The sequence below is a fragment of the Mobula birostris genome, chromosome 3 (genome assembly GCF_030028105.1).
Source record: "Mobula birostris isolate sMobBir1 chromosome 3, sMobBir1.hap1, whole genome shotgun sequence".
NCBI lineage: Eukaryota > Metazoa > Chordata > Chondrichthyes > Myliobatiformes > Myliobatidae > Mobula > Mobula birostris.
Genome location: NC_092372.1, coordinates 157,118,023 through 157,138,731, shown reverse-complemented (window position 1 = coordinate 157,138,731; position 20,709 = coordinate 157,118,023). Strand labels below are relative to the sequence as shown.

At 38.5% G+C, this 20,709-nt stretch overlaps 1 protein-coding gene across 5 annotated transcripts in view; it reads right to left on the bottom strand.

Annotated features, from left to right (window-relative positions):
• Window positions 1-20,709, bottom strand: part of ikzf1 (IKAROS family zinc finger 1 (Ikaros)) — an 82,076-nt gene that overhangs the window by 46,126 nt on the left and 15,241 nt on the right. For all 5 annotated transcript variants that reach the window (XM_072253543.1, XM_072253542.1, XM_072253547.1 and 2 more), the window contains one exon: window positions 20,092-20,211. In XM_072253543.1, the coding sequence (XP_072109644.1) occupies window positions 20,092-20,211 (120 nt within the window). The remainder of the gene's footprint in view (window positions 1-20,091; window positions 20,212-20,709) is intronic.

Sequence of the window (20,709 nt, the reverse complement as noted above, 5' to 3'; positions counted from 1 at the left end):
GTAAGTTCTTCCATTTTCTACCTTTCTCTAATTCATACATACACAAATCACTATTGATATTTATATTTTTAAGAAACAAAATTGCATTTCAATAATCACCTAAATACTGATACCTTAAAATTGATCCTGGAAAGGTGAGTTATGCAGTTGTGTTACTGGGGAATTCAGCAGCATACAAAACCAATGGTACTTTATCAAATGGTTAGACCTTGAACACTGAAGGCCTTTAAGAAGCATGAGCATTGCAGGACATGCAAAAGAGATTAGGTCAATCTGAAATGGTTGAATCTAGAGGAGTACGCCTGAGGTTGAGACAAGAGATTGGAAGATTGGAAATTCAATTGTTGGGTGTGTAGGGGGTGGGGTGGGGGTAAAGAGGGTAGAACCGCACGTTGCTGGAAAGAATTTATGATACAAAACTGGTAATCAGAAGAGTAGTCATGTTCAGGATTGAGGTTGGAGTTGTGGGATAGGATAGGTAGTTGAATGGTGAAGTTGAGTAGCACTGGTTATTAGGGTGACAATATTGGGGAGGGCTTGCTAATTGTGGATGTACAATTGGAGATAATAATTTGGAAATGAGAATTGGTCAGTTGTTATGGAGATGGGAAAGGAAGGAAGTTCAGGTTGGTAGCTCTTGAAGTCAGGGGTCTGTTCTGTGAGTTTTTATTTAAATCAAATTAATGGAAGTTGCAGAGCGGCTTTAACATTTCTGGATAGGTAGTCTATGGTACATACAGACAATGATGATGCAAACTAGAGTTATGGAACTGATGAACTTAAGTTCAGGTGTTCATTGTATGCCACAGGACTCTGAATGCCTGGTTCACCTGTGTATCAGTGCATCCGATACACAGAACATCCAGACTGAAGATCACAAACAACAGAAAACTCACATATTGTTCCCAACATTTAATTGTGCTTTATTTTTGATTAACATTGTGCACAAAATATGATGTAATGAAAACCAATTTTTAGGTAATGGCATAAGACATTTTACAAAAGCTTTTCTCAGTTAATAGGTTTCCTAGATAAATTCCTTAAAGGTTCCCATAATTTTTTTTTGGAAAAAACGATATTCAGAGTGTGCTGAAGCCAACGACGTTGCTTAACCGATACGTAAAACTTCAATTTTTACTTACTATTGCCAAAAAAATAGTATATACTGCAGCATAAACTGTGTCAAGCTGAATGTGTCATTTTCTTCCTGAATATTTTATTACTGAGTTCCCTTTTGTTGATCCTATTTTTATTTTTAAAATCAAATATCCATTACATCTTGAAGCATCCCATATTAGGCAAAAAAATAGAGAAAATATAATAAGCAGGGAAACAAAAGTGATACAGGTTTAACAAATTAATTAAAATTCAATTGAACTATGTTCAATTTGGTACTTGATAGGACACGGCATATCAAAGACATTACCTAAACTTTAATCTGCACTAATTACAATAAAAAGATTTGAATATTTTTGCTCAAAGTAATACAGTATTCAAAATACAATTGCAAAGGTTGTTAAAAAAAGGTTCAGTATTAAACATCACTCAGCTTCAACTTGGGAATCTTACTTTTGCAAAAATTTTTTAAATTATTTTCGCACACATCAGTGAGGGGAATTACTTAACAATCAGATTCATTTGCACAGATTTCCATATCACACAGTGTTAAGATGTTAAATCTCATTGGGGGAAGGAATTATAAAACCTTACTAGTTTTTCACCTGATAGATCATCTGCTGCCTACCCTTGGAGACAATAGAAAAATAACCAAGTTTTTTTAATATGATAAAAAGGAATATTGGCTACATTATTAAAACAGAAATAGAATTTCTATGTCAAAACCCAAGGGAAATACTACTTCATTATAATTCTGAAAAAATCTTTTGTTTTTAAGCAGGAAACAATAATACCCATTTTAAGAACTTAAATCATGACGAACTATTGAATAAAGTAAGGCTACTATCAATTCACTCCAAAATAATAAAATGTACAGCCACAATTTTACTGCCTTTGACCACATTTTCTTAAAGAAGCTAATTTATCCAAGATAAATTTCCTCCATCAATGAAATTTCAAAAATATGCCTGACTTGAATACCATTCTGCACGAGTTTAATAAATATTTAACATTTTTATAAGTTCAGAGTCACTGCCTGACAATAATTTATATGAAGTTCAGTGAATTAGTATTAACAGATTCTGATGGAACATCATCCGACTTGTCAATGACTTTGAGAATGAATATTTCCACAATGGCCATCAACACATGATATTTAATCTATGCTGTAATTAAAATCACAATATAAAAGTACCTGTGTTATATTTATTTTATTCATCAATTTGAAATCTACACTCAGTTTGCCCCTGATTTGTCTTTACACACGTATAAAAAAAATTCTGATTCTTTGGATTAATGCCAGTAATAATCCTTCCACAATGATCTGTGTCATATATTTTGTATCCCTATCAATCTGGCTACATCCTTTTCGAGTCGCCAAAGCTGCACAAAGGTTTGCAAATGGGTGGCCACACCAATGATGTATAAGTAGTTAAAAATTATTTTTCCTGATTTGGAACAAAGTGTGTCTGATATTCTTCCTGTGGCCTCACACCGACATACAGTCTCAAAGAACAATTGCCAATAAAATCAAATATTTTTATTTTTTCCAATATAACCACCACAAACATATCCTTACAGTTTTGGATTGTTATCCTCTGTCTTGTACTTATTACGCAAAACTCCCTTTGATTTTTCTTGGACAATCCACAAAATGTTTTCCACCTTCACTGTATTGGGCATTTTGTGAGACAACTCAATTACAGCAACACCTTATCAGCTACGTTCACTTCCATATAGCGTATGAGCAATAGAAAGAAAACACATTTAAAGTCGGCCACTGTGCGAGTCATAGGCCTTGTAATTGGCAAATAAGCATCTACTGAAATTCCTACTTTGACTTCCTTGGATAACTAACCAGATTCTCAAATGAGTTTTCTTTTACTTCTATTTAGGAAAACAGCTAAAGCTAATATCATCATAATAATGTAGTGCTTATGTACTTTATATTCCTAACTAAAACTCTAATCCAGAAATCTAAACAGAAAAATGCACAAGTACTAGACAGACTAGATACAATGATATTATTCCAGACAGCTGCAGAATTTAGAGCCAGCGGAATGCTATTTATCAGAAGAAGTTGTTGGTGAACCTGTGTGAATTTCTACCACAGCAGGCAATTAAAGCAAATGATAAAGGAACCCAAGTGATGTGGGAAGAAAGTGGGTGTAATATTTATGTGACTCGGACACCGGTGTAGATTGAACAACCAACCTTTATTCACCAGACTTCCATTTTTTTAAAACCCTTTTCCACGTCTTGACGTCATACGCACTCTGATGCTACGAATACTCATACAATACATTACAGTGGGCACAGGCTACTAAAGTAGAAAATCAACTACGATCATTTTGAATTGTGAAGAAGGCCTAAAGATCTATGTTTCTATGTTAGCCACACTAACTATTCTAGTGAGAATTTTTGTTTTATAAAGTAGTATTCAGTGGAGTTGAAAATGCCTCATTGATCAGGAAATTGTATTCATGAATTGCACACTCAGCTATTTTCATAATAATAAATGTACCTTCTTGAGAAATGCTTTCTGTTTGGAACACAGGCTTTAGGCCTGTAATTCAGTGCATCTGTTTTTAAATGAGTATGAATGAAGACTGTCTGTTAAGCACTACACTGTCAATAGGAACTTTTAAATGTGTTTTAGAATATTGTATGACAGTATGGCAGCTGCATTTTGTAACTTACATTTATCTTCATACTGTAGGACATCCAAGAAGGAGATAAGACCAGAGAAACTCAACAAGAGGGGAAATTGTTAAGAAATGTTCTTATATTTGAAAATATAATTTGAGCAAAGGGCTGAGTGAGCTAGGGCCTTTCTCGCTGGAGCGAAGGAAGATGTGAGTTGACTTGATAGATTTGTACATAATGATAAGAGGTATAGGTAGAGCCAGGGACTTTTTTCAGGGCGGCAATGGCTAATACAAGAGGGCATAATTTTAAGGTGATTGAAGAGAAGAATAGGGGCAATTTCAGAAGTAGTTTTTAACACAGAGTGGTAAGTGCATAGGAAATACTGCCAAGGGTGGTGACAGAGGCAGACACGGTTGTAAGATTTAACAGACTCTTAGATGACAGCAGTATGGAGGGGTATGAGGGAGGGAAAGATTAGATTGATCTTGGAGTAGGATAAAATATCAGCACAACATTGGGGTTGAAAGGCTTGTATTGTTCTATGTCCTATTTTGTATATGATAGTTATTAGTTTATTATCAGTGTGATAAACCTGTTAAATTTTTGATAGAACAGCATGCAACTTTGTAGCAGGAGACATGACTGAAATAATCCATGAGTCTGAGAATTTTATCACTATTTTTAGAATGTATTTAAAAATATGAACATTGATGTTATTAATTTCCAGTGGTTTGTCAAATTATCTACTGAAATCTATGTTCCTCCCCCCACAAATGAAGTTACAGTAAAAATTTTGGAGAATTCACATGGAAATGCAGGCCCATTGTATTTTAAGTGTTTTGTGTTTCAATAACTATCACAACTCTATAGGCAATACACTTCCATTATATTTTTCCAGTTTTTTCCTTCTATCAAAATCTGTTCCATAGTAATCTCAATGTTAATTGTGTCTATTGTATAATAAACATTATGATATTCAAGACTCATTAGGTAATTAACTCTGTGATGTCACAAACTTTACGTGTCATCGCAGGGTGAGGTGCCTCAATGACTATCACCTGGTAACCTCATATCTACTGTGATGAAGTACTTTAGAGATTGATCATGGCTATAATTAACTCCTGCCTGAGTGAGGACCTGGATCTGTGCAATTCACCTACAGTAAGAACAGGTCTACAGTGGATGCAATCTGACTGGGCCTTTACTTGGCTTTGGTGCATCTAACTAACAGTAAAACATACATCAGGATGTTGTTTATCAATTACAGCTTGGATGCATGCTTCCATTGCTCATCTCTTTCTACATTCACAATTGCGTGGCTGGGCACAGCTCAGAGGCCATTTATATATTTGCTGATGACACCTCTGTTGTTGGCAGAGTCTCAGATGGCAATGTGGTATATAGGAATGAGATAGATTGACAGGTTGTATAGTGTCACAACAACACCCTTGTACTCAACAAGGAATTGGTTGTGGACTACAGGAAGAGGAGGTCAGAAGAATGTGCACAGCCTCACTGAGTGGCCAGTGGTCGAAAAAGTGTGCACCTTAATGTTCCTGGGCTTCAACTTCTCAGATGAACTATCCTGGGCCCAACAAGTTGATGTGATCACAAACTTCATTAGGAGTTTGAGCATGACTTTGTATGTCACCAAAGGGTCTAGAAAACTTCTCCAGATGCACGATGGAGTGGATTCTGACTGGTTGCACCACTGCCTGGTGTGGAGGTTCCAAAGCACAGGATTGAAGGCTCAGCCAGTTCTGTCATGGGTATCACTTGCTCCTCCACTGAGGACATCTTAAGAGATGATGCCTCAAGAAAGTGACATTCGCCATCAAGGAGCCTCACCATCCAAGACATGCCCTCTTCTCGTTACTACCATCAATGAGTCAGTACAGTAGCCTGAAGACCCACAGCTTCTTCCCCTCTGCCATCAGATCGCTGAACATTCATTAACGCATGAACACATTCCTCTTTTTCACTTTTTATTTAATTCCATAATTCACAGTAAATGTTAAGTCTCACTGCTTCTACAAAGCAAAAAAAATCACTACATATGTCAGTGATAGTAAACCTGATTCTGATTCCTTTATGCTGGCAATCATTTGCCAAGTGGCTCAACTCATTTTGACATGATTCAGAGTAAAATACTGTTTATGTTATTTTGAAAAAAAAATTACAACCATAGGCATTTTGTCTGAGGATGATGTTTATATCACATCTGGGTTTTAAGGTCTTTGTGGTGCTCTTTGTTTCGCTGTATAAATCTATTAAACACATAAAAGGCAAATCAGGTGACAATCAGCAGCACTAAAATGATGGATCAGACTAAGAGATACGTACTGTATGTACACAATGTAACTTTCAAAGGAAAGAAGTTACTTGAAAGAATATGGGCCATATGTAAGCACCTTTTTGTCTGTGACAAAAGAGCAACATGAAAATCAACAAGACAAGGCATGACTTGAAAAGATGCTTCCAGAGTTACTGAAACAAGTGAAAAACGTCTATAAGTCAATGCCCACAACCACTGTCTGAGGCAATTCTCACAGGCTTTGAGCTACAAAAACAGCAATATTCAGAAAGAAGAGTGATTTGCATAGGTGTACAGCAATCAAAGTTCTGTCTCTCACTCAATAACCTTTCGTGTGGACAGTTAACCAGTTTGACACCACACATATCAGACTTTCTGCCTTATGAGCCAATGGGTGGGCACTGAGCACTCATTCAGTGCCTGAAGCTGGTCAGCTTTGGTAACAATAAAAAGAAAACAAGCAGATCCCCACCAATATATTGAGGCAGGCCTTCCTGCGTCCCAATCAGTGACACTCGGTTCTTGATCCATGCATTTTCTTTCATGGCTGCAGGCACATTCTTTGTACAACAGCTTGGTAGAGGACACTTTTGGGCCACTACAGGCCCTTTGACCCACACTGGTGTGCCGACATTTTAACCTACTCTGAGAGTATTAATTGATTGGCTGCATTCACAGAATCCCAACATGTGCAGGGATAGGTGCTATGCACATGAAGAGTTGATTGGTCAAATGAATTGTTTTGTGATGAAGAATTTGCTTTGTTTGCACCTCACATGAAAATGTTCCTGCTGTAAGTGCACTACAAGAAGTGTACACATGTACAACTTCATTTATTATTTGTCAGTATGCAGCAAGAATGAACCAATCAAGGCTTTAGGATGTTAAGGGTTAGCTGTAATAGTCTTGATTATGGATCACAAGTGTTCATGGCTGAAGCACCATCTGAGCAATCTGGTCACAATCTTGGTTGATACATCGGAGTTGATAGCAGCTGGAACTGTCTTTTGAATGGGTTACTAAACTGAGTCTTGCTCTTCCTCTCAGGTGTGTGTACAAACAGAGATAACAGAGAGGTAAAAATAGCACAGAATGTACTCCAGCCAAATCTTTTAAGTGTTTCATGTCATTTTATATGGGAAAGAAAATCAGGCATAGTGTAAAGTACGTTAGCAAATGAATAAGTAGACCGTATGTTATTAGTGCAAAATATTTTCACCTCTGAATGATCCCACCTGAACAAAAGTTGCTAAATGCTTTGTCAAAAATCGATGACTTAACCAGTACCCAAAGTAGATCATCTGACCATTCACTTAATTGCGAGAACATGTACTCATATCTATGATAGTTTACCCAAAACTTTCTCACCAAGAGATATTACCACTAATCCACACCCTTTTAAATCAATGAAGTATCTGCTAGGATCAGCCATGCAGGGTGAAATACTTTAATTTTGTTCTATTGTCAATTTAATCTCCAAACTTCTGCTATTCACAGGTGCTCTGGGTTTTGACAATGAATCTATTTGATAGTATTTAATATGAGGGTTTTAAATGTCCATGTAGACATCAATTCCTACTGTTATCCAATCTGATAACGTTAGTTCTAGCCTTTCTATTCTACAATGGCATCCATTTAGTAGCCAATAATATTCTGAATGGTAAATAATGTTGTTTTGGATCATTGGCTCCAAAACATGCTCCATCTCTAGTTATTTTGAATAGGCTTTACATTAATCTGATTCTGATTCCAATTCTAACTAAAAAGAAGAAACGATACTGACGTGATGTAGAATGTGTGGAGAAAGAAAGAATTAATATTTCAGGTTGATAACCTTCCTTCAAAATGTTCTGATGAAAGTCTTGATGCTGAATCATTAACTTTATTGTCTCTCTCCCTTTTTGAAGCCAATATGCCAAATATTCCATATGATTGAGTGCAATTGCAGAAGTAAGTACATGGGTTTTTACAGCATTTTCTTAATATATTGGATTTAATATATTGAAGCCATTTAAAATAACTTAATTTATCAGTGACTCTAAAGCGCATCTTGCCAACCTTTACTACATGATCATTGATGAAGACATCCGAAAACCGCTGGATAGACGAGATGACCCAAGTAGAACTTGCTGTATTTGTCTTCTCTAGGAAGAAGTACAGTCGACGTTTCGGGCCGAGACCCTTCAGGGAACTATAAGGTTGGTGGCAGTGGAAGGGTCTCGGCCCGAAACGTCGACTGTACCTCTTCCTATAGATGCTGCCTGGCCTGCTGCGTTCACCAGCATTTTGTGTGTGTTGCTTGCATTTCCAGCATCTGCAGATTTCCTCGTGTTTGTGGATTTGTCTTCTGTTCATTTCAATGGAAGTAAAACCAGGCAATATCCAGGCCAAAATTTCCTTATATTTAATGCCCAAAGAGTAAATACCACAATCCATTTTTCCATTATTAAAATATTGGTATTGTTAAAATGTGGATATAGAAGTAAAATTTCAATCAGTAAGATTTCAATTAGAATTATCAAAATTTTCTTTAGCACTTTTCAAACCTATCCAATGCTTTAATTATCATAAAATTGCATGCTTAATAACTTTTATTTTACGGTGATTCTAGATTTTGATTATAAGTAGAGCCCACTATACTACTACAGTCAGTATTCCATAACAAACCATAGAAACATAGGTTCAAATAATTAAAAGGCAGATTCTGCAATGGTCTGCTTCTCCATTAGTAACACAGATCATTGGGAGATTCAGCATGCATATCAATAATCACAGCTTTCTACAGATGCGCAGTAGAGAGCACCCGAGCATGCTGCATCACTGCCTGGTATAGAAACTGCACTGCAGCAGACAGGAAGTCTCAACAACAGGTAGCCAAGCCGCTCAATGCATCACCAGAACCAGATACCCACCATCAAGGGCATATATACAGAGAGGTGCCAGAAAAAGGCAGCAATGTCATGAAGGATCCCACCCAACCCTGCTTCTGGACTGCTTGTCCCACTCCCATCAGGACCACCTAACATCCAGACTAGGACCACCAGATTCAAAAACCGTTACCTTCCCCAAGCAGTAAGGCTGATCAACACCTCCACCCACTCACCAACCCCACCACACACTTGCCAGAGTTGCCTTATGTACACACACTCCTGTACCTAGTGTCATGTTATGTACACTTTATATATACTTTATTTATATAAGCTACCTTATTAAATCTGGAATAGCAATCATTCCATTCTCCTATACGCTTGTGTGCTGGAAGTGACATCAAACAATCTTTAATAGAAACTCACCCCCTGAGTACACAAGTATTCCAGACACAAGTATTCCAAAGGTTTTAAAGTACTTTAAATACATCCTTGTATCAGTACAACAGATTAATGCTTATAGGAATTTGGGTGTGGATACATATGTCCATAAGTTAATGAATGGGAAATAAAATGGCTCATTGACTTGATTTCATGATATGTTTTCCTATTACACACGAAAACAGAAATGAATATTTTTACGAGAACAAAAGGGAACTAAAACAATTTCTTTTCAAGTCACAATATATCAATATGATGTTGACATAGGCTGTTGTAGGACAGGTTTAAAGATGTTTGATTTCTATTGAGGGTGGGGCTCCATTGTGGAACTTGTTTGGCCTGTTTAGTTATTTGCTATTTTTATACGCTTCAGTTACCTGGCACCTGAAAGGTTTGTAAGCCATGTTCCCATGTACTGAATCTGGCTGTGAGACATCAATTTGGTGATATGACCCCAAGATTTTCTATGCTATAATTTTACCTTGAATTCACAAAGCCTACACTTGTTGTTGTTGTCAAAACTTAGGACTACAGTTTTGTAACAGTTTACATCTGATGAATTCTTTCAAAATGTATAAAAGGCTTTCCTTTTAAGCATGGAAATTCATTCAATTAGTTTTCTATAACATAATGGTATGAACAATGAATTTTCCCAATTTCAAGAAACATACTCCCACTATGTTCCTTTCCTACTCTAAGCCATCCACCCAAGGTCTTTGTCCCATTATTCACCTTCTCCATCCCTCTCTCTTTTGTTACTAAGACTTGTTATTCCCCACCTACTTCCATCTGCCCATCAAAGTTCAATGTTCAAAATACATTTATTATCAGAGTACATATATGTCACATATATTACCTGAGATTAATTTTCTTGTGGGCATTCACAGAAAATAGAAAGAAACACAATAGAATCAACGAGAAACCTCACGCAACAGAGATGGACAAACAATCAATTTGCAAAAGACAAAAAGCTGGGGAAACCAAAAAGATAGAATAACGATAATAAATAAATAAATAAATAAGCAATAAATATCCAGAAAACGAGTTGTAGAGTCCTTAAAAGTGAGTCCATAGGTTGTGGAATCAGTTCAGTGAAGGGGTGAGTGAAATTATCCCCTCTGTTTCAAGAACCTGACGGTTGAGGGGTCGTAACTGTTCCTGAACCAGGTGGTGTGATACCTGAGGGTCCTGTCAGGTGGTGTGATACCTTCTTCCTGATGGCAGTAGTGAGAAGAGAGCATCGTGTGGATGCTGGGGGTCCTTGAAGATGGACGCTGCTTTCCTGTGACAGTGCTCCTTGTGATTGTGGTCAATGGTGGGGAGGGCTCCACACCAGGCCATGACGCAACCAGTCAGTATAGTATCCACCACTCATCTAGAGAAGTTTGTTGAAGTTTTTAATGACATGCCAAATCTGTGTAAACTTCAAAGAAGGCAGAGGTGCTGCTGTGCCTTCTTTGTAATGGCAATTGCATGCTTGACCCAGGATGGGTCTTCTGAGATGATAATGCCAAGGAATTTAAAATTGCTGACTCTCTCCACCTCCAGTACCTTGATGAAGACTGGTTCATGGGCCTCCGGTTTCCTCCTCCTATTGTCAATAATTAGCTCTTTGGTTTTGTTGACACTGAGTGAGAGGTTGTTGTTGTGGCACCATTCAGGCAGATTTTCAATCTCCCTCCTGGATGCTGATTCATCACCACCTTTGATTCGGCCCACAACAGTGGTGTATTTCATCCACCTGAGTTTATTCTTCCATCTGGTACAGAACCCGCTGCCAGCTTTGGTAATCTTCCTCACTATCCCCTATGCCCCCAATTTTCATCTCATCTGCAAACCTGCTGGTCCATTCACATTGACATACAGATCACTGGTATAGATGATAGACAACAACAGACCCAACATTGATCCCTGCAACACTCCACTAGTCACAGGCCTCCAGTCAGAGAGGCAACTATTTACTACCACTCTCTGGTTTCTCCCACAATGTCTAATCCAATTTACTACCTCATCTTGAATGTCAAGCAACTGACTCTCTTGACTAACCTCCCATGTGGGACCTTGTCAAAGGTCTTGCTAAAATCCATATAGACAAATCTGCTACCTTGCCTTCATCAACTTTCCTGAAAACCTCTTTGAAAAAATCTATAAAATTGGTTAGAACTAACTTACCATGCACAAAGCCACGTTGACTATTGCAAATCAGCCCATATCTATCCGGGTACTCATATATCTCGTCCCTTAGAATACCTTCCAATAGGTTACTCACTACTATTGTCAGGCTTATCGGCCTATAATCTCCTGGCTTATTTTTAGAGCCTTTCTTAAGCAACGCAATAATATTAGCTTCCTCTGACACCCCACCCATGGTTAAGTATGTTTTAAATATCTCTGTTAGGACCCCTACAATTTCTGCACTAGCCTCCCACAGGGTCCAAGGGAACAACTTGCCAGGCTCCAGGCCCAAATTCACCCTATTAGCCTCAAGACAATAAACAACTCCTCTTTTGTGATCTGTATACAGTCTGTGACCTCACTACTGCTTTGCCTCACTTCTATAGATTCTGTGTCTATCTCCTGAGTAAATACAGATGCAAAAATCCATTTAAAATATCTATGTCGCATACATGGACCTCGGTAAAGCTTCCAACAAGGTCTCTGATGGAAGACAGATCCTGAGTATTAAGGCACATAATGACTTGCTAGATTAGATTCAAAATTAGCATTGCCATAGTAGACCAATTGGGGTAGTGGTGATGGGATGTTATTTTGACTGGATGTCTGTGGCCAGTGGTGTTAAACAAAGATCAATGCTGGGACCTCTGTTGTTTGTTGTGCATATAAATGATTTGGATGAAAATGTAAGTGACATGATGAATACATTTGCAAATACTCAAAAAATTGACAGCATTGTGGATAGTGAAAAATATTATCAACAGGATCTAAACTAGTTGGAAATGCTAGCAGAGGAATTGCAGATTAAGTTTACGCTGGACAAGCTTGCATTTTGGGAGGTCAAATGTAAACAAAAGTATACAGTAGATGGCAGGATCCTTTGGAGTTCTGATGTACAGTGTGGTACAAGACAACAAATTGCTGAAAATTGCAACACAAGTAGATAGGCAAATGTGCCTTTGGCAGTCATGGTGTTGAATATAAAAGTCAGGAAATCATGTTGCAGCTGTGTAAATCATTTGTCAAGCCGTATTTGGAGTATTTTGTGCAGTTTAAGTCGCCACATTACAGGAAGGATGTGGAGGCTTTGGAAAGGGTGCAGAAGAGATTTGGCAGGATGTTGCTTGGTATTAGCTACAAGGAGAGGTTGGACAGACTTGGGTTGTTTACTCTGGAGTATTGGTGGATGATGGTGACTTGACAGAAGTATTTAAAATTATAAGAGACAGGGTAGGTAGAGTGTTTTTCCCAGGATATAACTGTCAAATGCTAAAGGCATAGGTTTATGCTGTGTGCAGGAAAGTTTAAAGGAGATTTATGTGTTCATTTTTTTTACACAGAGTTGTAGGCACCAGGAATACCTGCCAGAGAAGTGGTAAAGCAGATGGAAGTGCAATGTTTAAGAAGCACTTAGGCAGGCCATTGCAAGGGCAGGGAATTGACAGATATGGTCCATGTGCAGGCAGATGAGTGGCTTCACGTTAACATAGAGATGGTGGGCACAAGGGTCTATTCCGGAGCAGTTCTTGGTTCCATTTTACACAGGCTGGAATGCAAAGAATTTGGCCCCACACAGTTACAGTCAGATTGCATTAGAAATCCTAGTTTTGGATTCTGCAAGTAGCAAAGATATGTTGGTTTTAGAAGGAACTCAGAACACAGTAAGGTGGTGCCCGAGTTTAACTGGGTTACAGATAACATGAAAGCCATTTGCCTCATCATACTTGATTTGCACCATAAGAAGAATATTCAACTGGAGTAAATCCAGACATCCCACCCTGCAAAAACTCATGTCAGGGAGGTAGCACCATCAATTTGCGGGAGACTTCCGGGAGAAGTAGGATGTCTGCAATAAGGTAGCTCCTTAGCAGCTGGCTAGCTAGTTTAAATAACGTTAGCTATGCTAATGAATGAATGACACCTGTTAAACTCACCTCAACATGTCTTTTACAGTCTTAACCCACCATGGGCAATAGAAAAGTCACTGTTGCAAACAGTGCAGCGAGCAACACTGTCATTATTTTGACCCCTATTAGGCAGGGGTACACTTTAGTGTAGTCTGGAGTAACGTACGTTTTATGTTTTTTTGGAACACTCTGCCATAGCGCGCTCTCGCTCGCGCTCTCTCTCTCTCGTCGCTCGTGCGTTCTCACGCACTCTCGCTTGCTTTCTCTCTCGCTCTCTCTCCCTCTCGCTCTCTCTCTCACTCGCTCGCTCTCTCTCGCTTTCTCGCTCTCTCTCGCTTTCTCGCTCTCTCGTTCGCGCGCTCGTTTGCCTTCGCTCTCGCTCACGCGCGTACTCTCTCTCATGGTCGCTCTCACACTCTGTCTTGCTTTTCTCTCGCTCGCTCTCAAAAAAATTGATTTCCGTGATGTATATAATTTGCGGGCATCAGGGAGCCAGTATTACTATGCGGGAGACTCCCGGAAGTTCCAGGAGAGGTGGGATGTCTGTAAATCCTATTCTTTTCTCATAGTCCTCCAAATTCTTCAAAGGACTAAAGCACTTTGCAGTATAATCAGATGGCAGTGTTTAAAATGATAAAGGTATGTGGTAAAATAATCATGAAGAGGCTGAAAGATAAAGGACCAATTCCACAGAATTATATCTTCTGACCTTAGGATCACATGATTTTTCAGGCATTCATGATGGGCACCTAAAAATATCTCTGCTAATATGGTGTGTGTGGGAGCACTCTCCTGGGATCGGGTTGTCTTTAACCATCTTTAGGATTCATTATACAAATTGTCTTCTCAGAATGAAGCAAACAATTGCCAGCAGGCTTTTCTACCATAGTAAACATCAAGACTATTCAGTCTGCCTTCCTCACATTCTCTGCATGAGGAATTACCACTTCTCAGAAAACTTGCCTGACTTCTCCTGTGACTGTCCTGAACATAACCCCAGCTAAAATCAGTAGGCTCACCGCAAAACAGATTCAAATCTATTTTGTCACACCTGGCCTCTATGTTTGAAATCACCACAGCCTAGTGGTCACATATGAATATTCCTGGTCTGTGTAGTCCTCTGCCATTATTTGAACCATTTCAACCATCACTAGCAGGGAAGACAATAGATCAGCAATGGTTAGAGTTTCTGGGAGTAATTTAGAAGATATAGAATCGGTTCATCCCAAATCTGAAGAAATATTTTAAAGGGAAGATGAGGCAACCATGGCTGAAAAGGGAAGTCAATGACAGTATAAAAGCAAAAGAGAGGTCACACAATACAGCAAAATTAATGGAAAACTTTTAAAAACCAACAGAAGGCACCTAAAAACAGCAATGAGAGAAAAAATGAAATATGAATGCAAGCTAGACAATATAGTGCCTTGAAAAAGTATTCAGCCCCATAACTATTTTCACATTTTGCTTTCTTATTTTCTAAATCTAAAATATGTAGAAGTAGGATTTTTGAACTAATCTACAAAACATTGTGCATCACATCAAATCAAAAGAAAAATTCTAAAACCTGCCAACAATTTACTAAAAATTAAAAACAAAATTGTGAGGCTGGAGAAGTATTCATCTCCTTTCCAATTGCTCTGCTAACATCCCATAGGTACATTAAATTACCTTACCAACTCATCCTATTTGTTGAGGTAGAAAATTGGTGGATCACATGTTTTCAGTGAATTTATAAGAATAAATACCTTCTCTCTTTGTAAGATCCAACCATATGGTAGATTTTCAACAGACCAAACCAAAATGAAGATAAACAAGCATTTAAGACAAGTCAGGGGAATGATAATAGAGAAGCACAAATCCATCTCAAAAGCACGGAACATATCTCAGACCATAGCGCATTTGATCATGAATAAATGGAAAAAGTCAGAAACCACAGCCACATTGCCTAGGTCAGGCTGCCCATCTAAACTTAGTCACTGGAGAAGAATGACACTTGTAAGAGAGCCTACGCCAACAGTCACTCTGAGTGAGCTGCAGAGGTCAGTAGCTGCAACTGGAGATGAAATCCATGACTCCATAATCTCTCAGGCTTCACACAAAAAGGGTATTTATGGAAGAGTGGCAAGGAAGAACATCTGACTGAAAAAAAACATATCCTTGCCCTTAAGAACATTGCAAGGCATCACTTAGAGGATACTGTAAAGATGTGGAAGAAGGTCGGATGAGACTAAAGTAGAATTTTCTGGCCTTAATGCTAAGCGGTAAAAGTGGTGTAAATCTAATACTGTGCGCCAGCCAGGTAACACCATCCCTACTGTAAAGTATGGCATTGGTAGCATCGTGCTATGGGAATACTTTTGGGGAGCAGAGACTGGTAATTTGGTCAGGTTTGCTGGGAAGATGAATGCTGCTAAATACAGAGAAATCATGGATTAAACCAGCTAGCCTCTGCCACAGAACTTTTAACTGGGAAGGAAGTTTGTCTTTCAACAGGACATACCCAGAGCAACCACACAGTGGCTCAAATGAAGAAAACTGATGTTCTTGAGAGGCCTAGTCAGAGTCCTGACCTTAACCCAATCACACATGTCTGGCAAAACAACAATATTGCTCGCCACCACTGCTCCCCAACTAACCTGGCAAACCTGGAGCAAGTTTGCAAATCTTGCTCTATCACATTGTGCAAACTTAATAGAGACTTATCCAAAAAGACTACTGGCTCTAACAGCTGCGGGAAGTACTGAGCAAAGGGGAATGAATACTTGTTAACTGCTGACATTTCAGGTTTTGAATTTTTAGTTTTTCATGCTTTACAAATTTCCCTGTTTTTTGGGCGTTACTTTGAAGAAAAGATGCACGTGATTCACAAATAAAATTTCTCAGTTGAATTGATCAAAGTCCCTGGTTATAATAGTCATTTATGTGAACAAAGTGCTGGGGGCTGAAAACTTTTACAAGGCACTGTAAAAGAATTTTGTCAGATATATAAAGTCAAAAAGACAGGTGACAGTGGATATTGAACCACTGGAAAATGACACTGGAGAGGCAGCAATGGGGGGGGGGGGAAGAAATGGTGGACAAACTAAGTAAATTTTTTAAATCAATTTTCACTGTGGAAGACGCCAGCAGTATGCAAGGAATTCTAAAATAGTCAGGGGGCAGTAGTGAATTAAGTCGCTATTTCTCAGAAAGTGCTTGGAAGCTGAAAGGTCTGAAGGTGGATAAGTCAACTGGACTGGATAGAATACACCACAGGGTTCTGAAAGTGACAGCTGAAGAGATTGTGGAGGCATTAGTAATGATCTTTCAAAAATTATTAGACACTGAAACAGTTCTAGATGACTGGAAATTTAAGAAGAGAGGGAGGCAAAATCAGGAAATTATACGCCTGACTTCAGTGGTTGGAAATATGTTTGAGTCCATTATTGAGGATGAGGTTTTGGGTGCTTGGAGGCACATGATAAAATATGCAGAAGTCTGCATGTTTTCCTTAAGGGGAAATAATGCCTGACAAATTTGTTGAAATTCTTTGAAGAAATAACAAGCAGGACAGACAACGGAGAGTCAGATGATGTTTTTACTCCGACTTGCAGGAGTTCTTTGGCAAAGTGCCATACATTAAGCTGCTAAACAAAATTAGAGCCCATGGTATTACAGGAAAGATACTAACATTGTCAGAAGATTGTTGACTGGCAAAAGGCAAAGAGTGGGATCAAAGGGGGCCTTTTCGGGTTGACTGCTGGTAACTATTGGTGTTCCTCAGGGGTTGGTGTTGGATTCGCTACTTTTCACATTGTGCTTAATGAATTGAATGACAGAATTGATGGCTTTGTGGCCAAGTCTGCAGGCTATACAAAGGTGGGTTGAGGGGCAGTTAGTACTGAGGAAGCAGGGAGTTTGCAGTAGGACACAGACAGATTAGGTGAATGGATGAAGAAATGGCAGATGGAATTCAGTGCATAGATGTACAGAATATAGTCTTGCACTTTGGTAGAAAGAATAAAGGCATTGACTATTTTCTAAATGGAGAGAGAATTGAGAAATTAGAGGAACAAAGGGTATTGGGAGACCTAGTGCAGGATTCCCCGAAGGCTAACTTGCATGTTGACTCAGTAGTAAGGAAGTCAATGTAGTCCTAGCGTTCATTTTGAGAGGAATGGAATATAACAGCACGGGTGTAATGTTGAAGCTTTTTGAGGTTTTAGTCAGACTTCATTGAGAATATCATGAGAAATCTTGGGCATCTCATCTAAGGAAAGCTATGCTGGCATTGGAGAGGGTCTAGAGGAGAGTCACAAAAATGATCACAGGAATGAAAAAAGTGTTTCTCTGGGTCTGAACTCACTGGAGTTTCGATATTGATTAGAGTGGATGGATTGGATAGGGTGGATGTGCAGAGAAAGTTTCCAATAATTGTAGAGTCTAAGACCAGAGGTCACTGCCTCAGAAAAGAAGAATGTCCTTTTAGAACAGAGATGAGGAAGAATGTCTTTAATCAGAGGGTGGTGAATCTGGAATTCATTGCCCTGGATGGCTGTGGAACAAAATCACTGGGCACATTTAAATTTTGACCAGGTGGAAAAATGGCAGTTGGAATTTAATGCAAACAAGTGTGAGTTTTTGCACTTTGGGAGGACAAACCAGGGTAGGACTTTATCAGTGAATGGTAGAGCACCGAAGAGTGCAGTAGAACAAAGGAATCTGCGAATACAGATCTATACTTCCTTGAAGGTGGCATCACAGGTAGACAGGAGCGTAAACAGAGCTTTTGGCACATTGGCCTTCATAAATCAGAATACTGAATACAGGAGTTGTGATGTTATGTTGAAGTTGTATGAGACGTAGTTAAGGTCAAATTTGGAGTACTGTATACAGTTCTCATCACGTACCTAGAGGAAAGATATCAATAAGATTGAAAGAGTCCAGAGAAAATTTACAATGTTGTTGCCAGGACTTGAGAACCTGAGTTATAGGGAAAGGTTGAATAGGTTAGGATTTTATTCCCTGAAGTGCAGGAGAATGAGGGAAGATTTGAAAGAAGTATACAAAATTACGAGGGGTATAGATAGGGTAAAAGCAAGCAGACTTTTTTTCTACTGAAAAAAACTAGAATTAGTGGTCATAGGTTACGGGTGAAAGGGTGATGCGAGTGTAGAACAAGCTGCCAGCAGAAGTAGTGGATGCAGGGTTGACTGCAATATTTAGGAGAATTTGGATAAGTACATGGATGGGAGGAATATGGAGCACTATGCAAGAGGTGCAAATTGATGGGACCAGGCAGAATAACAGTTTGTCAAGGACTAGATGGGCCAGAAAGCCTGTTTCTATGCTACAACACTCCATGACACTGTGACTCTACAATAAAAGACCAGGGTAGAATTGTTTGGAGCCCTTCTGCACTTCTAAAAAATTACATGCTATTTTGTATGGCATATTTCATTATGCGCTTATACTCATTAAAGCTCTCTTTACTTGGTAGTTTGCTTACTGAAACCAAATCCCTTTTCCAGCTGTTAATGCTAAATACAATTTATCATGATACAAAGTACAAAGTTTACTGCCTCCAAAATGTGACTTTTTGTTAGCAGAGTACCTTGAGCTACCACTGCTATATAATACGTTGAATGATTAAACCCAATGACCTGGCCTCCATAGCCAACTGTGGAAAAGAACTCTACAGATTCACCTCCTTCTAGCTAAACCTTCTAGTTGTCGATTTTGTCGTTTAAAGTTAAATTGGATAGGTATCTGGCCAGGAAAGGAATAAAGGGTTATGGGCCGAGTGCAGGTCGGTGGGACTAGGTGAGGGTAAGAGTTCGGCACGGACTAGAAGGGCCAAGATGGCCTGTTTCCATGCTGTAATTGTTATATGGTTATATGGTTATACTGATTAGGGATGAATTTCTAGACAACACATTTTAATAGCATCTTATCTCTGTCTTTATTAAAACAGTACATTTATGAGGAAGCCGGATAAATACATGAGAGAGAAAAGATTAAAAGTAGTTAAAGATGGTAAAGATTGGTAAAAAATATGATGAGGAGTTCCATTAACTTTGGGAGAGGAATCAGTTTGTCTGAATGACCTGCACAGTTCCAGAGTGATGAATCTTTTTGAGAGCATGCGCCCAAATTGAAGATAATCTTCTAAAAAATTTTTCTTGTGTGCCATAGTAATTTTGAACAGAGATTATCATTGATTAATGAATTAGTAACAATAATTGCAGACCTTTTTACGGAAAAGAAGGCTGAGTCATTTGCTTATTTTCATATACTGTATTCATTATTTTACCGTTAATGAAAGTATAACAGAGACAGACTGAAATCAATGAAGTCATTTAGAAATCTTGTAAAAAGAAAATTGAAGAAACATCATTTCTAAATAGTATTGTTATTGTATCCCATACATAGCATAAGAAATGTGAATAGACAGTAAAAGAAATTGCTGCCTCATTTGGTAATAAAGATAATTATTATGTATCTTTATATTGTGGGTGAGGTTTAAAGAATTGAGGGGCAGCACTGCTTACCACATCATAACAAAATTTTGTGCGTGTAATTTTAGACACACGTGCCACAGGTTCACCACCCCGAGTAACTACACCAAAATTTTTACACTTACCAATGACCTTGTCACCCTGTGGGTTGCTTTTGCCCCCAGCACTGGTTGATAGATCTTCAGGGACAGGCATCTGCTCAAGTTGTTCAGTTTGGTCATTTATGGGAAGAGCTTCTTTATTCCCTAATCAAAAATGAATTGATTACATTAACTAAGCAATACAAATGTCAATCATAGAAAATAGAAATCGTAAACAAAAAAAGTTGCACTCATAGAGTATCCGTGGAAGAGAAACAGGGATAACCCTTCAGATGAGAGATCTTCATTAGAATAATGTCAAATGGCTGGGAGGAAAGTTTGCATGTGGAATAATGGCAATTGTTCTTAAATTATCTTTTTCCATCCATCATAAGAATATAATGTGAACAGAAGTATGAAAAGACAGTAGAGCTAGCAAATAATGTTCTAGCATTAAATAGACAATGGCTGATTCCATGCCTCAAGCCTTACTCCCACCCACTCTCTTTTTCATTTTTCCCCATGTCCAAAACTATATTCATGTTAGTCTTAAATAAATGCCAAAAACAGAGCATTTATAACCCTCTGACAAAGAAAATTCCGAAGATTCATCATGGCTGAGTAAAAGAAAATTCTGCAAATCGCAGATTAAAATGGCTACCT